Genomic DNA, 13448 nt, shown 5'->3' with positions numbered 1-13448 from the left:
TGGCTCACGGGCCCAGCTGCTCCGCGGCATGTGGGATCCTCCCAGACCGGGGCGCGAACCCGGTTCCCTGCATCGGCAGGCGGACGCGCAACCACTGCGCCACCAGGGAAGCCCCAACAAATTTGATAATAATGAAAATTTTGAAATATTGTGAGAATTACCAAAATGTGACACAGAGACACAAAGAGAACAGTGCTGTTGGGAAAACGGCACCAAAAGACTTGCTCAATGCAGGGTTGCCACAAACCTTCAACATGTTAAAAAATGCAGTACCTGTGAAGCATAATAAAGCGAAGCACAGTAAAATGAGGTATGCCTGTACATACTATAGAACAAGGCTAACTAACCTCTCCCTCCAAAATGATGAGAGAGACAAATTATCTCACTTTAACTATATGTGAGAACCATAACTAAATCCCTGGGAGATTTATAATGGGCTTCCACTGTATTCATAGAATATGCTAGTTGAGAAGGGGAGCCAAGATTAAAGATATAATTAGATGGTGATTTCAAGGCCAGCTCTGAGAGTTCTAGATTCAGAATACATATTGAAAAAGATCCAGGGACACTTAGTTCATCCCAATCAATCATAAGTAGGCTTTCAGAAACAGATTAATCAGAAAAGCACCTTGCAAGACTGTGGAGGAACATGGTGGAGGGTGACCGTGATGGTCCTCTGGAGGCCAGAGAGGAAAATGGCAGAGGCAATCTACATAACCCTGAACCAGTGGTTTAACTTCTTGGAGCCTCTGTTTCCTCATCAGAAAAATAGGGATAAAAACAGTATCTTCATTTCACAGGGCTACAATGAGTATTAAGTGAGAAAACTTGAAAGGAGATAGTGCATGGGCATATAATAGCACAAGAACTATCTGATGTTGTTAATAATGCTTGAGCAATGTAGTGACAAATCTGAGATAAGCAAACAAAAAGACCTCTCAGTAGAAATGGTTCAGAGAAAACAAAGATTAACTACAAAAAAGAAGACGACGTAGGTAAGACTTGTGAGACCTCAGAGTACACAGAGGTAAACATTAGTCTGATAGTGAACCACCAGAAGTCACTGGAAAATGGAGAAATACTTCCATAACACAGTAAAGAAAAAAGAATCTGTATTCCAAAAAAAACTTAGTATGCTCAATGGTAAAACACTAAAATTCCCATTAAAGAAGGGTACAAGGTAAGGCTGTTCATATTTTCAACATTATTTATTACATCAATAGATACGTAAAGTACCATACCAAGCAATTACACAAGAGAAAAAAGTATAAATATTGGGAAGAAGTTAATATTATTATTTACAAATATAACTGCATATCTGAAAATCCTTTTAAAATAAACAGAAAAATTATTAGAAAGAATAACCTAATTCTACAGTGTCTGGCTGCAAATTTAATAAATTGAAATCAATAGATTTAGATGGGATCCTGGAAAAGAAAAAAAGGACATTAGTTAAAAAAAGAAAGAAATCTGTACGAAGTATAGATTATAAGTTAATAATGGTGTATTCATATTGGTTCATTGCTTGTGACAAATGTGCCACAGTAAACTAAGATGTTAACAACAGGAGAAACTGGGTGCAGGATATATAGGATCTCTCTGAACTACGTTTGCAATTTTTCTATACATCTAGAACTATTCTAAAATAAGGTTTTTTTAAAAATCATGATTTTTCTTACATAATAAGCAATAATCAGTTAGAAAGAATTGGTTGCATTTACAGTAGTGTTAGAAACTAAAATCTAAGATAATAATCCTAAGGGAAAATGTGCAAGGTTAACATAAAGAAAACTTCTTTAAAAAAAAAATCTACTGAGGGACATAAAAGAAATGAAGAGTTCACCTTAACTCAATATTATAAACACATCAAACTTCCCTCCCTAAAGTAATCCAAAATTCAATACTCTTCAGTAAAAAATTCAGCAACATCCCTGGGAAATGTAACAAAATGGAGGAATAAACATGCAAGAATAGCCAAAGAAATAACAAGAAGAAGAAATAATAAGGTAAGACTACTACTAAGAAAGAAAAATACATAAAACTAGGATTACTAAAAAAAGTATGGTATTGGGCTTCACTGGTTGCGCAGTGGTTAAGAATCCACCGGCCAATGCAGGGGACATGGGTTCAAGGGGACATAGGATCGTCCCTGGTCCGGTACGATCCCACATGCCATGGAGCAGCTAAGCCTGTGCACCACAACTACTGAGCCTGCGCTCTAGAGCCCGTGAGCCACAACAAATGAAGCCCGCAAGTGTAGAGCCTGTGCTCCGCAACAAGAGAAGCCACCGCAATGAGAAGCCAGAGCACCGCAATGAGAAGCCGGCGCACCACAATGAAGAGTAGCCCCCGCTCGCTGCAACTAGAGAAAGCCCGCGCACAGTAACAAAGACCCAACTCAGCCAAAAATAAATAAAAGAAAATAAATTTTTTTTTTAAAAAAGTATGGTATTCATGTAAGAAAAGACATATTGATAAAACAAAATGCAAATACCCCCATGGAAACTTAGATTAGAAAAGTGGCATTTAAACCACTGAGAAAAAGACAGGATTGTTTAATAATTAGGTTGATTGGGACAATTGCTTATCAAAAAAAATTTTTTTTTAACTAGACACTCATATATTGCTTACAGCAAAATAAATTCCAAATTGGATGAACTATAAAAACTATTAGATGTTTGCAATTAGATTACAGAGGACTAACATATAATTAAATCCTTAATAGATAACCTAGTAGAAAATGGATAAAGCACATGAACTATTACAGAAAAATAGGAAAAAAATGACCCTGAAGCTTATGAAAAGCAGCTCAATCCCACTCAAAGCAGGACAAACGCCAATTAAAACCACTCTAAGATACTATTTCTCACCTATGAAAATTGCAAAACTATGTGAGGCTGTGGCACGCAGGAGCAATAAGAGGCACTCTGATACACTGCTTGTGGGCATGCAAATGAAGTGATACAATCCCTCTGGAGGGCAAATTGGCACTATCTTTCAAAACTACAAAAGCATTTACCCTTTTGACCAACCTATCCCATTTCTAGGAATTTATCTTAATATTATATCTAGACACATGTGAGATGACATCTGTATGATTATTTACTGCAGCATGGTTTGTGTTAGCAAAAGGGTGTAAACAAATTAAATATCTATCAGCAGGTAACATGATAAATAATATATCCATGCAATGCATTACTATGGAACTATTAAAAATAAAAAAACTAAACCCAACTAAAGTCCAGGACCAGACAGCTTCACTGGTGAATTCTACCAAACATTTAAAAACCTAGTACCAATCTTTCTCAAAGTCTTCCCAAAAACACAAGACAAAGGAACACTTACAAACTCACTTGATGAGGCCAGCAATACCCTGATACCAAAACCAGATACCACATGAAGAGAAAATTACAGGCCAATAACGCTGATGAAAAGATGCAAAAATCCTCAACAAATCAAAACCACAATGAGATATCACCTCACACCTGTAAAAATAGCTAATATCAAAAAGACAATAAAGAGCAAGTGTTAACAAGGATGTGGAGAAAAAAGGGAACCCTTGTGCACTGTTGATGAGAACATAAACTGGTACAGCCACTATGGAAAACAGTACAGAGGTGCCTCAAAAAATTAAAAATAGAATCACCATATGATCCAGCAATTCCACTTCTGCATATTTATCTGAAGGAAACGAAAATATTAACTCAAAAAGATATATGCATTCCCATGTTCACTGCAGCATTATTTACAATAGCCAAGACATGGAAGCAACCTAAATGTGCATCAATGCATGAATGAATAAAGAAAATGTGATGTGTGTATATATATTATGGAATACTAGTCAGCCATAAAAAAGGAAATCTTGCCATTTGCAACAACATGGATAGACCTTGTTTGACATTATGCTAAGTACAAAAAACCAGAAAGAGAAAGACAAATACTGTATGATCTCATATGTGGGGTCTAAAAACAAAGCAGGGCTTCCCTGGTGGTGCAGTGGTTGAAAGAGAGTCTGCCTGCCGATGCAGGGGACACGGGTTTGAGCCCTGGTCTGGGAAGACCCCACATGCCGTGGAGCAACTGGGCCCGTGAGCCACAACTACTGAGCCTGCGCGTCTGGAGCCTGTGCTCCGCAATGAGAGGCCGCGATAGTGAGAGGCCTACGCACCGTGATGAAGAGTGGCCCCCGCTCGCCGCAACTGGAGAAAGCCCTTGCACAGAAACGAGGACCCAACACAGCCAAAAATTAATTAATTAATCAATTTTTTAAATATATATTAAAAAAATAAATAAAAACAAAGCAAAACAAAACGCAGACCATAGATACTGTATAAAGCACAGACTGGTAGTTGTCAGAGGTGGGGGTAGGGGGTGGGTGAAATGGGTGAACGGGGTCAAAAGGTACAAACTTGCCGTTATAAAATAATATATCATGAGGATGTAATATACAGGTGATTACAGTTAATACTACTGTATCATATATTTGAAAGTTCCTAAGAGAATAAATCTTAAGTTCTCATCACTAGAAAAAACTTCCTAACTATGTATGGTAAAAGATGTTAACCAGATTTACTGTGGTGATCATTTCACAACATATACAAATATTCAAACATTATGTTGTATACCTGAAACTAATATAATGCTACATATCAAGTCTATCTCAATTTAAATAAAACACTGAGGAAGCTCATTTGGTACTGATGCACAGGTGTTTAAGATACATTAAATGGTAGGAAGCAGCCGCATGGCACAGGGAGATCAGCTCCATGCTTTGTGATCACCTGGAGAGCTGGGATAGGGAGGGTGGGAGGGAGACGCAAGAGGGAGGAGATATGGGGACATATGTATATGTATAGCTGATTCACTCTGTTATAAAGCAGAAACTAACACACCATTGTAAAGCAATTATACTCCAATAAAGATGTTAAAAAAAAAAAGATGTATTAAATGGAGGGAAAACAATGTATAGAATGCAGTGGTGGGGGACTTCCCTGGTGGGGCAGTGGTTAAGAATCCGCCTGCCAATGCAGGGACAGGGGTTTGAGCTCTGGGCTGCGAAGATCCCACATGCCGCGGAGCAACTAAGCCTGTGCACCACAACTACTGAGCCTGCGCTCTAGAGCCTGCGAGCCACAACTACTGAGCCCACGTGCCACAACTACTGAAGCTTGTGCGCCTAGAGCCCGTGCTCCACAACAAGAGAAGCCACCGCAATGAGAAGCCAGCGCACCACAATGAAGAGTAGGCCCTGCTCACCGCAACTACAGAAAAGCCCGAGCGCAGCAACAAAGACCCAACGCAGCCAAAAATAAATAAATAAATAAATTTATATAAAAAAGAATGCAGCGGTGGGAGACGGAGACAGACATTTGAATTTGCGCCTGTAAGCTGCGGTGGGATTCACAAGAAACTATTCACAGTGGTTTTTTATGGGAGGTAGTGCAGGTGGAAATTGGCAACATGGTGGCAGATACGAAAGAGGGACTTTTCACCACCTTTTAGTTTCTTTTTTATTTAACCACGCAAATTTATTACCAAGTTTAAAAATTATTAGATGAAAACATGATTTTTTTTAACAGGGAAGGTCTTTATCACAGGATGAAAAGTAGCAAATGCAACTACTAAAAATGTTAAATTTATATGCTCAAAAAACTCAATCATACAGTTAAAAGACAAATTAGGGGAAATTTTTAATACATAACAAAGAGCTAATTTTTAAATACACAAGGGGCTCTCAAAAATCACTTAGAAAGAACATGACTTTCAAAAAAGGATAAAGGATACAACAGGCAGCTAAAAGAAAAAAGATATAAATGTCTACTAAGCCTATGAAAAGATACTCAAAGAACCTATTAATAAAAAAACAAAAATTAAAACAAGATGCCAGTTTACACTATCACATCAGAAAGACTCATAATAACCAATGTTGGTGAAAACAAAGGGCAACAGGTCCTTTCATACACTAGTGAGAATATAAACTGGTACAACATTTTCTGAGGTATAATTTGACATTCAATTTGAAATGTACATAATTTGACCCAGCAATTTTTCTAGAAACTTATGCTGTGAACTTCCAGGTGTAAAATCTTATATATACAAATGTGCACCACAATATTGCCATAGCATTGTTTGCTTTTATTTTGGATCCTTACTTTGGATTATATGTACTTTTATTTTGGATTATATATACTTGATTACTACATGGAACAATTTCTACAACTAGTAATATTTTCATGATAAAAACCTAACAATGGCTTTTTAACTGCAGGGTGAAATGCTCAAGGATTATACTATCCTGGGTAAAAAGCACTATATAAGCGTTAACTATCATCAGTACCATAAAAGCCCCTATTACAGTCAGAGTCAAAGTTATTCAGTAATTTATTCACTGCTGAAAAAAGGAGATGAGTTAAACCAGCAACCTAAGCAGGAAACAATAGGTATTTTCAGACAGTCACAAATAATAGACTAAAACTCCCAGGTAGTGACTGTTAGCATGAGGTGTTCACCAGCAATCACCTACAGGCTTTTTCTGTTGGTACATCTAGGGGGAGTGGCTTTTCAAAATACACTTGCCTGGACTCTCCCCCAGATACTGATTTATTGGAGTAAAGCAAAATAGGAATGCAGGCAAATTAATTCCCAGTTATTAGATAGTGGGCTTTTTTTTTTTTTTTTTTAAGAAGAAAGGTAATGGCAGCTCTGTCCTATGTTATCCCTTGTGTAGAAGCCTGTGTCATATGGCAGGTCAGCAATTCTCAAGTGGAGTATCATGAGAGACACTAGTAAGGAATATAAAAAGAATTCCTAATAATCTTCCAAAGCTGCTGAGTAACTTCCTTTAAAAAAAAAAAAAAAAAAAAAAAGCAGACTCAGGATTATCTCAACATCAGCCTCACTCCAGCCGGTGTTGTGATATGCATCTTGCTACAGAAGGAAAAGGGATGAGCAGTTACTCAGAATGAGCAGAGGAGTGGAGGGCAGGTAGTTTGAAACCATCCAATGGAGAATTCTAATTCTCCTCACCCCATCAGTGAGCAAAAATATATAGTTATAATTAGCTGAAAGCCACCTGCCAATGCCTAGAACAGTGTGAAGAGCTATGTGGTGCACTTTGTGATTTTAGTTACTTTGACTTTCCGTGTTTTACCTACAGATATTCTTTAATAAGGAAGAAAGCCAAAACAGATACACAGTGAAAGTTTGAGTACCACTGACATTGCATAATGATGTGAACAAAAACGATGCTATAAACACTTGTCAGTAGCTGTGTAAGATTACCAAATCAAAGGCAAAGCCAACAATGAAAGGGAAATTTGGAACAAAACACTAACCATGTTAGATATCATGTTAAATTTTATAAATTCTAGGAACTATAACTTTGAACAATTAAACAAAGTTTAAGAAAGCATTAACATGTTGGATATATTACAATAAAATACTTGATAGCAGAGCAAACCATTACACCCAACAACACCTATTCTTTCACTAAACAATCTTTTCCATAGAACAAAGATTCACTTGCCTGGTGGGAAGATTATGGGAAATGATGTTCCAGCACAAATAACAAACCTTATAAAGGTCCCCCACCATAGGCTTACCACAGTGCCCAGCATACAGTCAAGGTTGTGAATGTGTGAATTATCCTCTGCATAAAGCCTTCTAGGAAATAACTGCATCCTCCTTCCAATTCCTGAACACTTTACGACACATAAGGGATTAGTCACAGTCTACCTTGTAATACGGTTGTGCATTTGTCTCATTGCTTCTAATTTATAAATTAGAAAAACAGCATTATAGGAGGAAGCTAAGACACTGGTGTCCATTTTGTGTGAATGAGGTCTAAAGTCTTTTTCTTCTTTAGAATTATTTCATGTCATACAATTCTTCACATGTAAAATATCTCAATTCAAAAACAGCCTCACATAGGTTAATGGTCAATGCATGGTTTAAAAATCATTCAGAATACTCTCTTTTCTCCATCTAAAATGTACCTATCACAGACATAAAACCTTTCACTAATTTTTCTTATAAGACACAATTTGATTAATTGTTATAAACTGTAAAATTCCTGAAAGAATAGAATCCCAGCATGGTAAGGGAAAACAGAAAGAAAGAAAGCCATGTTAAAGATGATGATACTAAATGCAATATAGTATCCTAGGCTGGATCCTGAAACAGAAAAGGCACATTAATGGAAAAACTGGTGAAATCCAAATAATGTCTACAATTTATTACTAGTACTGTACTGACGTCAATTTCTTCATTTTGACAAATGCACCATGGTTATGTAAGATTTTAATATTAGAGGAAGCTGGGCAAAGGGTATATAAGAACTCTCTATACTATTTTTGTAACTTTTCTGTAAACCTAAAATTATTTCAAAATACACGTTTTCAAGATGACAACTATGGTGATTGGATCTGTTTAGTTTATGTCTAGACAACTTTCAGGGAGTGAGGAGGATTAGAAAAACAGCTACATACATGATTCACGTTTCTCAAATTTGTGACTAATATTCCTGCCTATTCGCAGGGCAGTTGGCACTCAGGTTTCTATTTGGTTTGTACAAAGTTCTACAAATAGGACTTTTTTTTTTCCCCTTAAAATCTCAAAAGGAAATGGCTTGCTTTCCCCTAGGTTTTCTTTTCTTTCTTATTATAACACAAAGCAACAAAGACTAGCACCAAGGGTACAAGTTATAAAACATGCAACCCCTCAGGTTCTAATGATAAAGGAAGGAAAGGAAGTGTGAACTATTTTACAATTCCAGCAAAGAAAGCATTTAATCAACTTTTTTTTTTTTTTTTTTTGTGGTACGCGGGCCTCTCCCGTTGCGGAGCACAGGCTCCGGACGCGCAGGCTCAGCGGCCGTGGCTCACGGGCCCAGCTCCGCGGCATGTGGGATCCTCCCGGACCGGGGCACGAACCCGTATCTCCTGCATCGGCAGGCGGACTCTCAAGCACTGCGCCACCAGGGAAGCCCTAATCAACTTTTAAGAGGACAGGCAGAGGAACCAGAGGAATCAGAATCAGTAACTATTTATTCCACCGTGGTTTGGTAAAATTCATCTGTAATGCCAAAGAAGCCAACAGTACAGTAGAATCTACAGAATATTTGTTGTAATCTGTGCTTTTCCATACCATTACTCTATGCCATCCTAGTGTTACTACCCCGGTGTCCCAGATGTCCTAGCCCACCTACAAAATAATTCTCTGTCCTCCCCAGCTATGCACAGAGACACAGGAAAACCATTTGATTTAACTCAGATAAAATAACAGGTAAGGCAATCAATCTTCTCTCAAAGAAACATTTCTGCTTGTTTACCAATTACCTAACTGTGAAAATTATCTGAGTGCAGAGAATAGGAAAAATCAAATAAAAGTTGTTTTGTGATATATGTTATATAAACATATATATGGGATGCAGTAAACATCCTTAGTTTGGACTAAGAAAAGTTTGGATTAAAAAGTACTTTAAGACAAATTCTGCCTATTATCAAAACCAGAATATTACTGAAATCATTTATTCAACATTCCGTTGAAAAAGAAATTTACAACCATTAACACTCTTTTGTACAAAGTGTTGAGAAGAGGTGGGAAGACAAGTACTCTCAATCCTGTTGATGAAAATTTAAATTAGTACTGCCTTTCAGGAGGGCAATTTGGCATTTTTTACCATTTTCTCCTTTTCAAAAACTTTTTCCTTGGCTTCTGTTATGGGTTCCTCTCTTCATTTTCCTTTTACCTTTCTTGTCTCCTTTGCTGATTTTTAACTGCTGTTAGGCTTTGGAGTTCTGGCCAAGCCATTTTCTTTTTAATGAATTATACTTTCTCCCCAGATATTCTAGTCTGTGGCTTGGATTGTCCTCTATAATGCTGATAACTTCCAAGTAAACATTTACCAATCTTCTTTGCTAACTGCCCCTAGACTAGGATCAATCCCCTGACTAAAAGCTCAGGGTCATTCTGTACTTACCTTTTCACAACAATTCTAATGCTTGTAATTGTTCATTATCCCCAAGCTAGAACTTGAACTTCCTTGAAGGCAAAAGCTGTTCATTTCTAATCATTCATTTAATATTTGAGTTCTCACTATGTGCTTGGCACTGAACTAGGTCTTGACAACACAGCAGTAAACAAAAAGTCTCTGCCCTCTTAGAGTTTATATTCTAATGGGATAAGAGAGAGATTAAGTAATAAATATATACCAATTTGTAACAAGTTCTATTAAATAAAGGAGGGTAGGAGGACTAGGAAGTATTGTAGGAGCTGGGAAGTTGCTATTTTACATTGGTTATCAAGGAAAGCCTCACACATAACTGAAACCTGAAATAAATGCAGCACGTCAAGTCACACATATATCTGGAGGGGAGGAGTCATCCAGAGCGAGAATAGCAAGTGCAAAGGCCCTGAGGCAGGAACACAGTTATTGTGTGGGGAAAATTGTAAGAAGGCAAATGGAGTGGGGGGAGGGTAAACACATGGGAAGGGAGGCTCTGAGCTGAGTGCCATGATCTGACTTATGTTTTAAGGAATCACTCAGACATCTTTATGAATAGAGAATAAAGAATGGAAGCACTGACCCTCATTAGAACACTGCAACAACCCAGGAGAAACATAATGATGGCTTGAACCAAGGGAGTGGTGATGATGATTAGCTGGATTCTAGTTAGGTTTCGAAGATAGAACCCACAAGATTTGTTGATGAACCGGATGTTAAGAGAGAGGAAGAGAAGAATCAAGGAGAGCTTTTTAAAGGTTTAAAAAGAACAGAGTTGCCAGTTACGTAAACAAGAAAGTCAGAGAAGCAATTTTATTTTCCCAGAACCCAGCAAATTGCCCAGCAGACAGTAGACATTCAAATATTTATTTGTGAATTAAATTTAACTGGATAAACTCCCAAAATGAAGCAGTGAACTCAGTGCTTTCCATTTGCTCTAATAACGCCTTAATAACACCAAGAGTCTTAGCCGAGAACCAGCTTCAGTTTTAAATTTATAATTCTCCTGGATATAAAAGAAAACTGCTATAAAGAGCTCTGTGACAGCCTGAGGATTCTTACACCCAAAGTAATTAACCTGTTCATTAATTATGTTATATTCCTGGAAGATAGAGAAGTGCAAATAGAACTAACTCCCTGGGCCGAATTAATGGAAAATTGTAACACTTTGTGATAAATTTTCAGAAAGTGACAAGACTGAACAAGTCCCCTAAAGAAATAAGCCATCAGTTACTCAGTATTTTTTTTTAAACGGCTTTTTTACCTCTAGCAGCAGGTCCCTCCCAAACGATTTCTATGAAAAATTAAAAGTTGCTTGAGAATGTGAAATTTAGTACATCTTCCTCCACTTTTCCTGCCAAGTAGTGTAAATGAGCTTCACTTAGGAAAGAAATGGGTATCCTCACCAGATTTTCTAATCCAGCACCCCTTACTACAGCTCCACGAAGAACCACAACGTTAGCAGAAATATATTCAAAGGCATTCTCCTAAAATAAAAAGTTACCAATCTTTCCTCCCTGCTGGTTACTTTAAAATTTTAACTGAAGCTTAAGTATCACCTCTCTTCCACATTAGTCTCCCTAATGCCCCACCCTAACCCAATGTGTTTTAAAAAAGAAAATGCGCTCACAACTTTCGGTGAAAATATATCTTAGAAACCTAGATCGTTCGGAGAAACTGATCGTACTGAATTCATCAACAGGCAGTACTTTCCTTTTTTCCTATCAGTACAAGGCCTTGAACCAACCCAAACAAATCTGCTGAAATGCCAGCCAGATACCCTGTATCTCCCCCGCTCCCTACCCCCAAAGCTGGCCTGGAAATAAAAGCCACTGACCACGGAGCCGAACAGAAAAGAACCACTGGTAAGCAAAAACAGGATTTTGAGAGGCAGGAAGGGCGAGAGTCAGATTTTCAACCACTACGTCTAAGCGAGTAAGAGCCCGGACTCCCCACAAAATATATTCCACACCGAGCGGCACACATTCTTCCCGGCGGCTCCAAAAGCTCCGCACCCGGATTAGAGGCGAGGTGGAGGGAGGGTACTCCCCGGAGAGGAGGAGCGAGAACTGCCTCGCGGGCAGGGAGTGCCCCAGGGGTGTCCGGCGTCCGAGGAACCGAGCGCAGATAAGCACGCGCGCCAGGGACGGATGCGGCTGCCCTTGGGAGCAGAACGCTCGGCGCCCACCACCAGACGCGGAGGCAGGGAGCCCCACTCGGGCTTCACCCACCCGGGTAGAAAGGCTGGAGAGAGCAGGATCAGGACCCCCTTAGAAGGGGCCGAGGAAGCTACTACTTCCCAGAAAAAGGGCTGGGCGCCCGGGGGCGGGAGGTGGAGGCTGCTGCTGATTCGCTTCTCCTGTCATCGCTGAAATAAGGGAAGCCCTCCAGGGAGAGAACAGTGGGGAGTACGGATGGGGGAGGGGAGCACCAGAGCGAGGGGGGCGGCGGATCCCTAGGGGACCGGGGCGCGGGATGGTGGGGCGCGCGCACCGGGAAGGGGAAGAGGGCGCACCCCCGGCCCGGAGCCAGGGAGGCGCGACCGCCCGCCGGACTCGGGAACCCGGCCCGCCAGAAGGGTATGGAGCCGCCCTCCTCCCCGCCCCCACACTCACCATGTAGAGGGTGAAGGGCAGGCCGAGCAGAAAGAGCCACAGGTAGAGGTGCAGCGCGTTCACGAAGGTGGCCTGGTGCGGGTCGTAGTACCAGCCCCCGCTGAGCGCGGCCCACACCCCCTGCCGGAGGATCTGCAGCGTCTGCGACCCCATCCCCACCCGGCGCCGCCGCCGCCGCCGCCGCCGTCGCCGTCCCCGCCCCGGCCCCAGCTCTGCCTTGGTCGCCGGAGCCCGCAGCGGACCAATCTATCCCCCTCCGGAGCTCCGGGAGAGCCGGCCGGCGCTTCTGCGGTCGCTGGGGTTGCTGCAGGAGGAGGAGGAGATCGAGGAGGAGGAGGAGGCGAGCGGTGGGGCGGAGGAGAGCAGAGAAGAGGTGGGGACCGGCCTTCGGAGCGCCGCCGCCATCTTGTTTCCTAACACCCGGAGCTGGAGCCAGGGCCCCGCCGCCCGCGGCCCGCCAGCGCCGCTGCCGCCGCCGCGACCCCCGCAGGCCGCCAGCCCAGAGCCTGGCGGAGAAGGAGGCCCGGCGCCCGGGAGGCACCGGGAGCAAGCCGCGCCCCCTCCAGCTCCTCCTCTCCTCTCCTCTTCCTCCGCCCCTTGATCCGGCTCCCGACGGGTGCGCGCAGCGCCTCCGCAGCCGCGGGCGCCTCCAGGTGGCGCCCGGGGGAAGCGCGAGCGGACGCGGGCCCGGGCCCGGGGGCGGGGCTGCCGAGGTTTCGGGGATAGCGAGTCGAGGCTGGGGGAGACCGCACTGCGCTCCCGGTACCCGAACCTGGCAAGTTCCTTCACCAGTCCAGAAACCGGGTCTTCCACCCCCCCGAAACCTTGTC

At 41.5% G+C, this 13448-nt stretch overlaps 1 protein-coding gene across 4 annotated transcripts in view; it reads right to left on the bottom strand.

The window, feature by feature from the left end:
- PCNX1 (pecanex 1) overlaps window positions 1–13125 on the bottom strand; it is a 180571-nt gene extending 167446 nt beyond the window's left edge. For 3 of the 4 annotated variants that reach the window (XM_028496107.2, XM_024118370.2, XM_024118371.2), the window contains exon 1: window positions 12619–12831. In XM_028496107.2, coding sequence (XP_028351908.1) covers window positions 12619–12771 — 153 coding nt within the window. In that variant the 5' untranslated portion in view covers window positions 12772–12831. Of the gene's footprint in view, window positions 1–12618 lie in introns of all 4 variants that reach the window. The other variant, XM_024118367.1, reaches the window with a different exon arrangement.
- Between the last annotated feature and the right edge of the window lie 323 nt (window positions 13126–13448).

The sequence above is a fragment of the Physeter macrocephalus genome, chromosome 11, assembly GCF_002837175.3.
Source record: "Physeter macrocephalus isolate SW-GA chromosome 11, ASM283717v5, whole genome shotgun sequence".
Lineage (NCBI taxonomy): Eukaryota > Metazoa > Chordata > Mammalia > Artiodactyla > Physeteridae > Physeter > Physeter macrocephalus.
The sequence above is the reverse complement of the archived record's forward strand: the minus strand, read 5'-3'. Positions and strand labels throughout refer to the sequence as shown.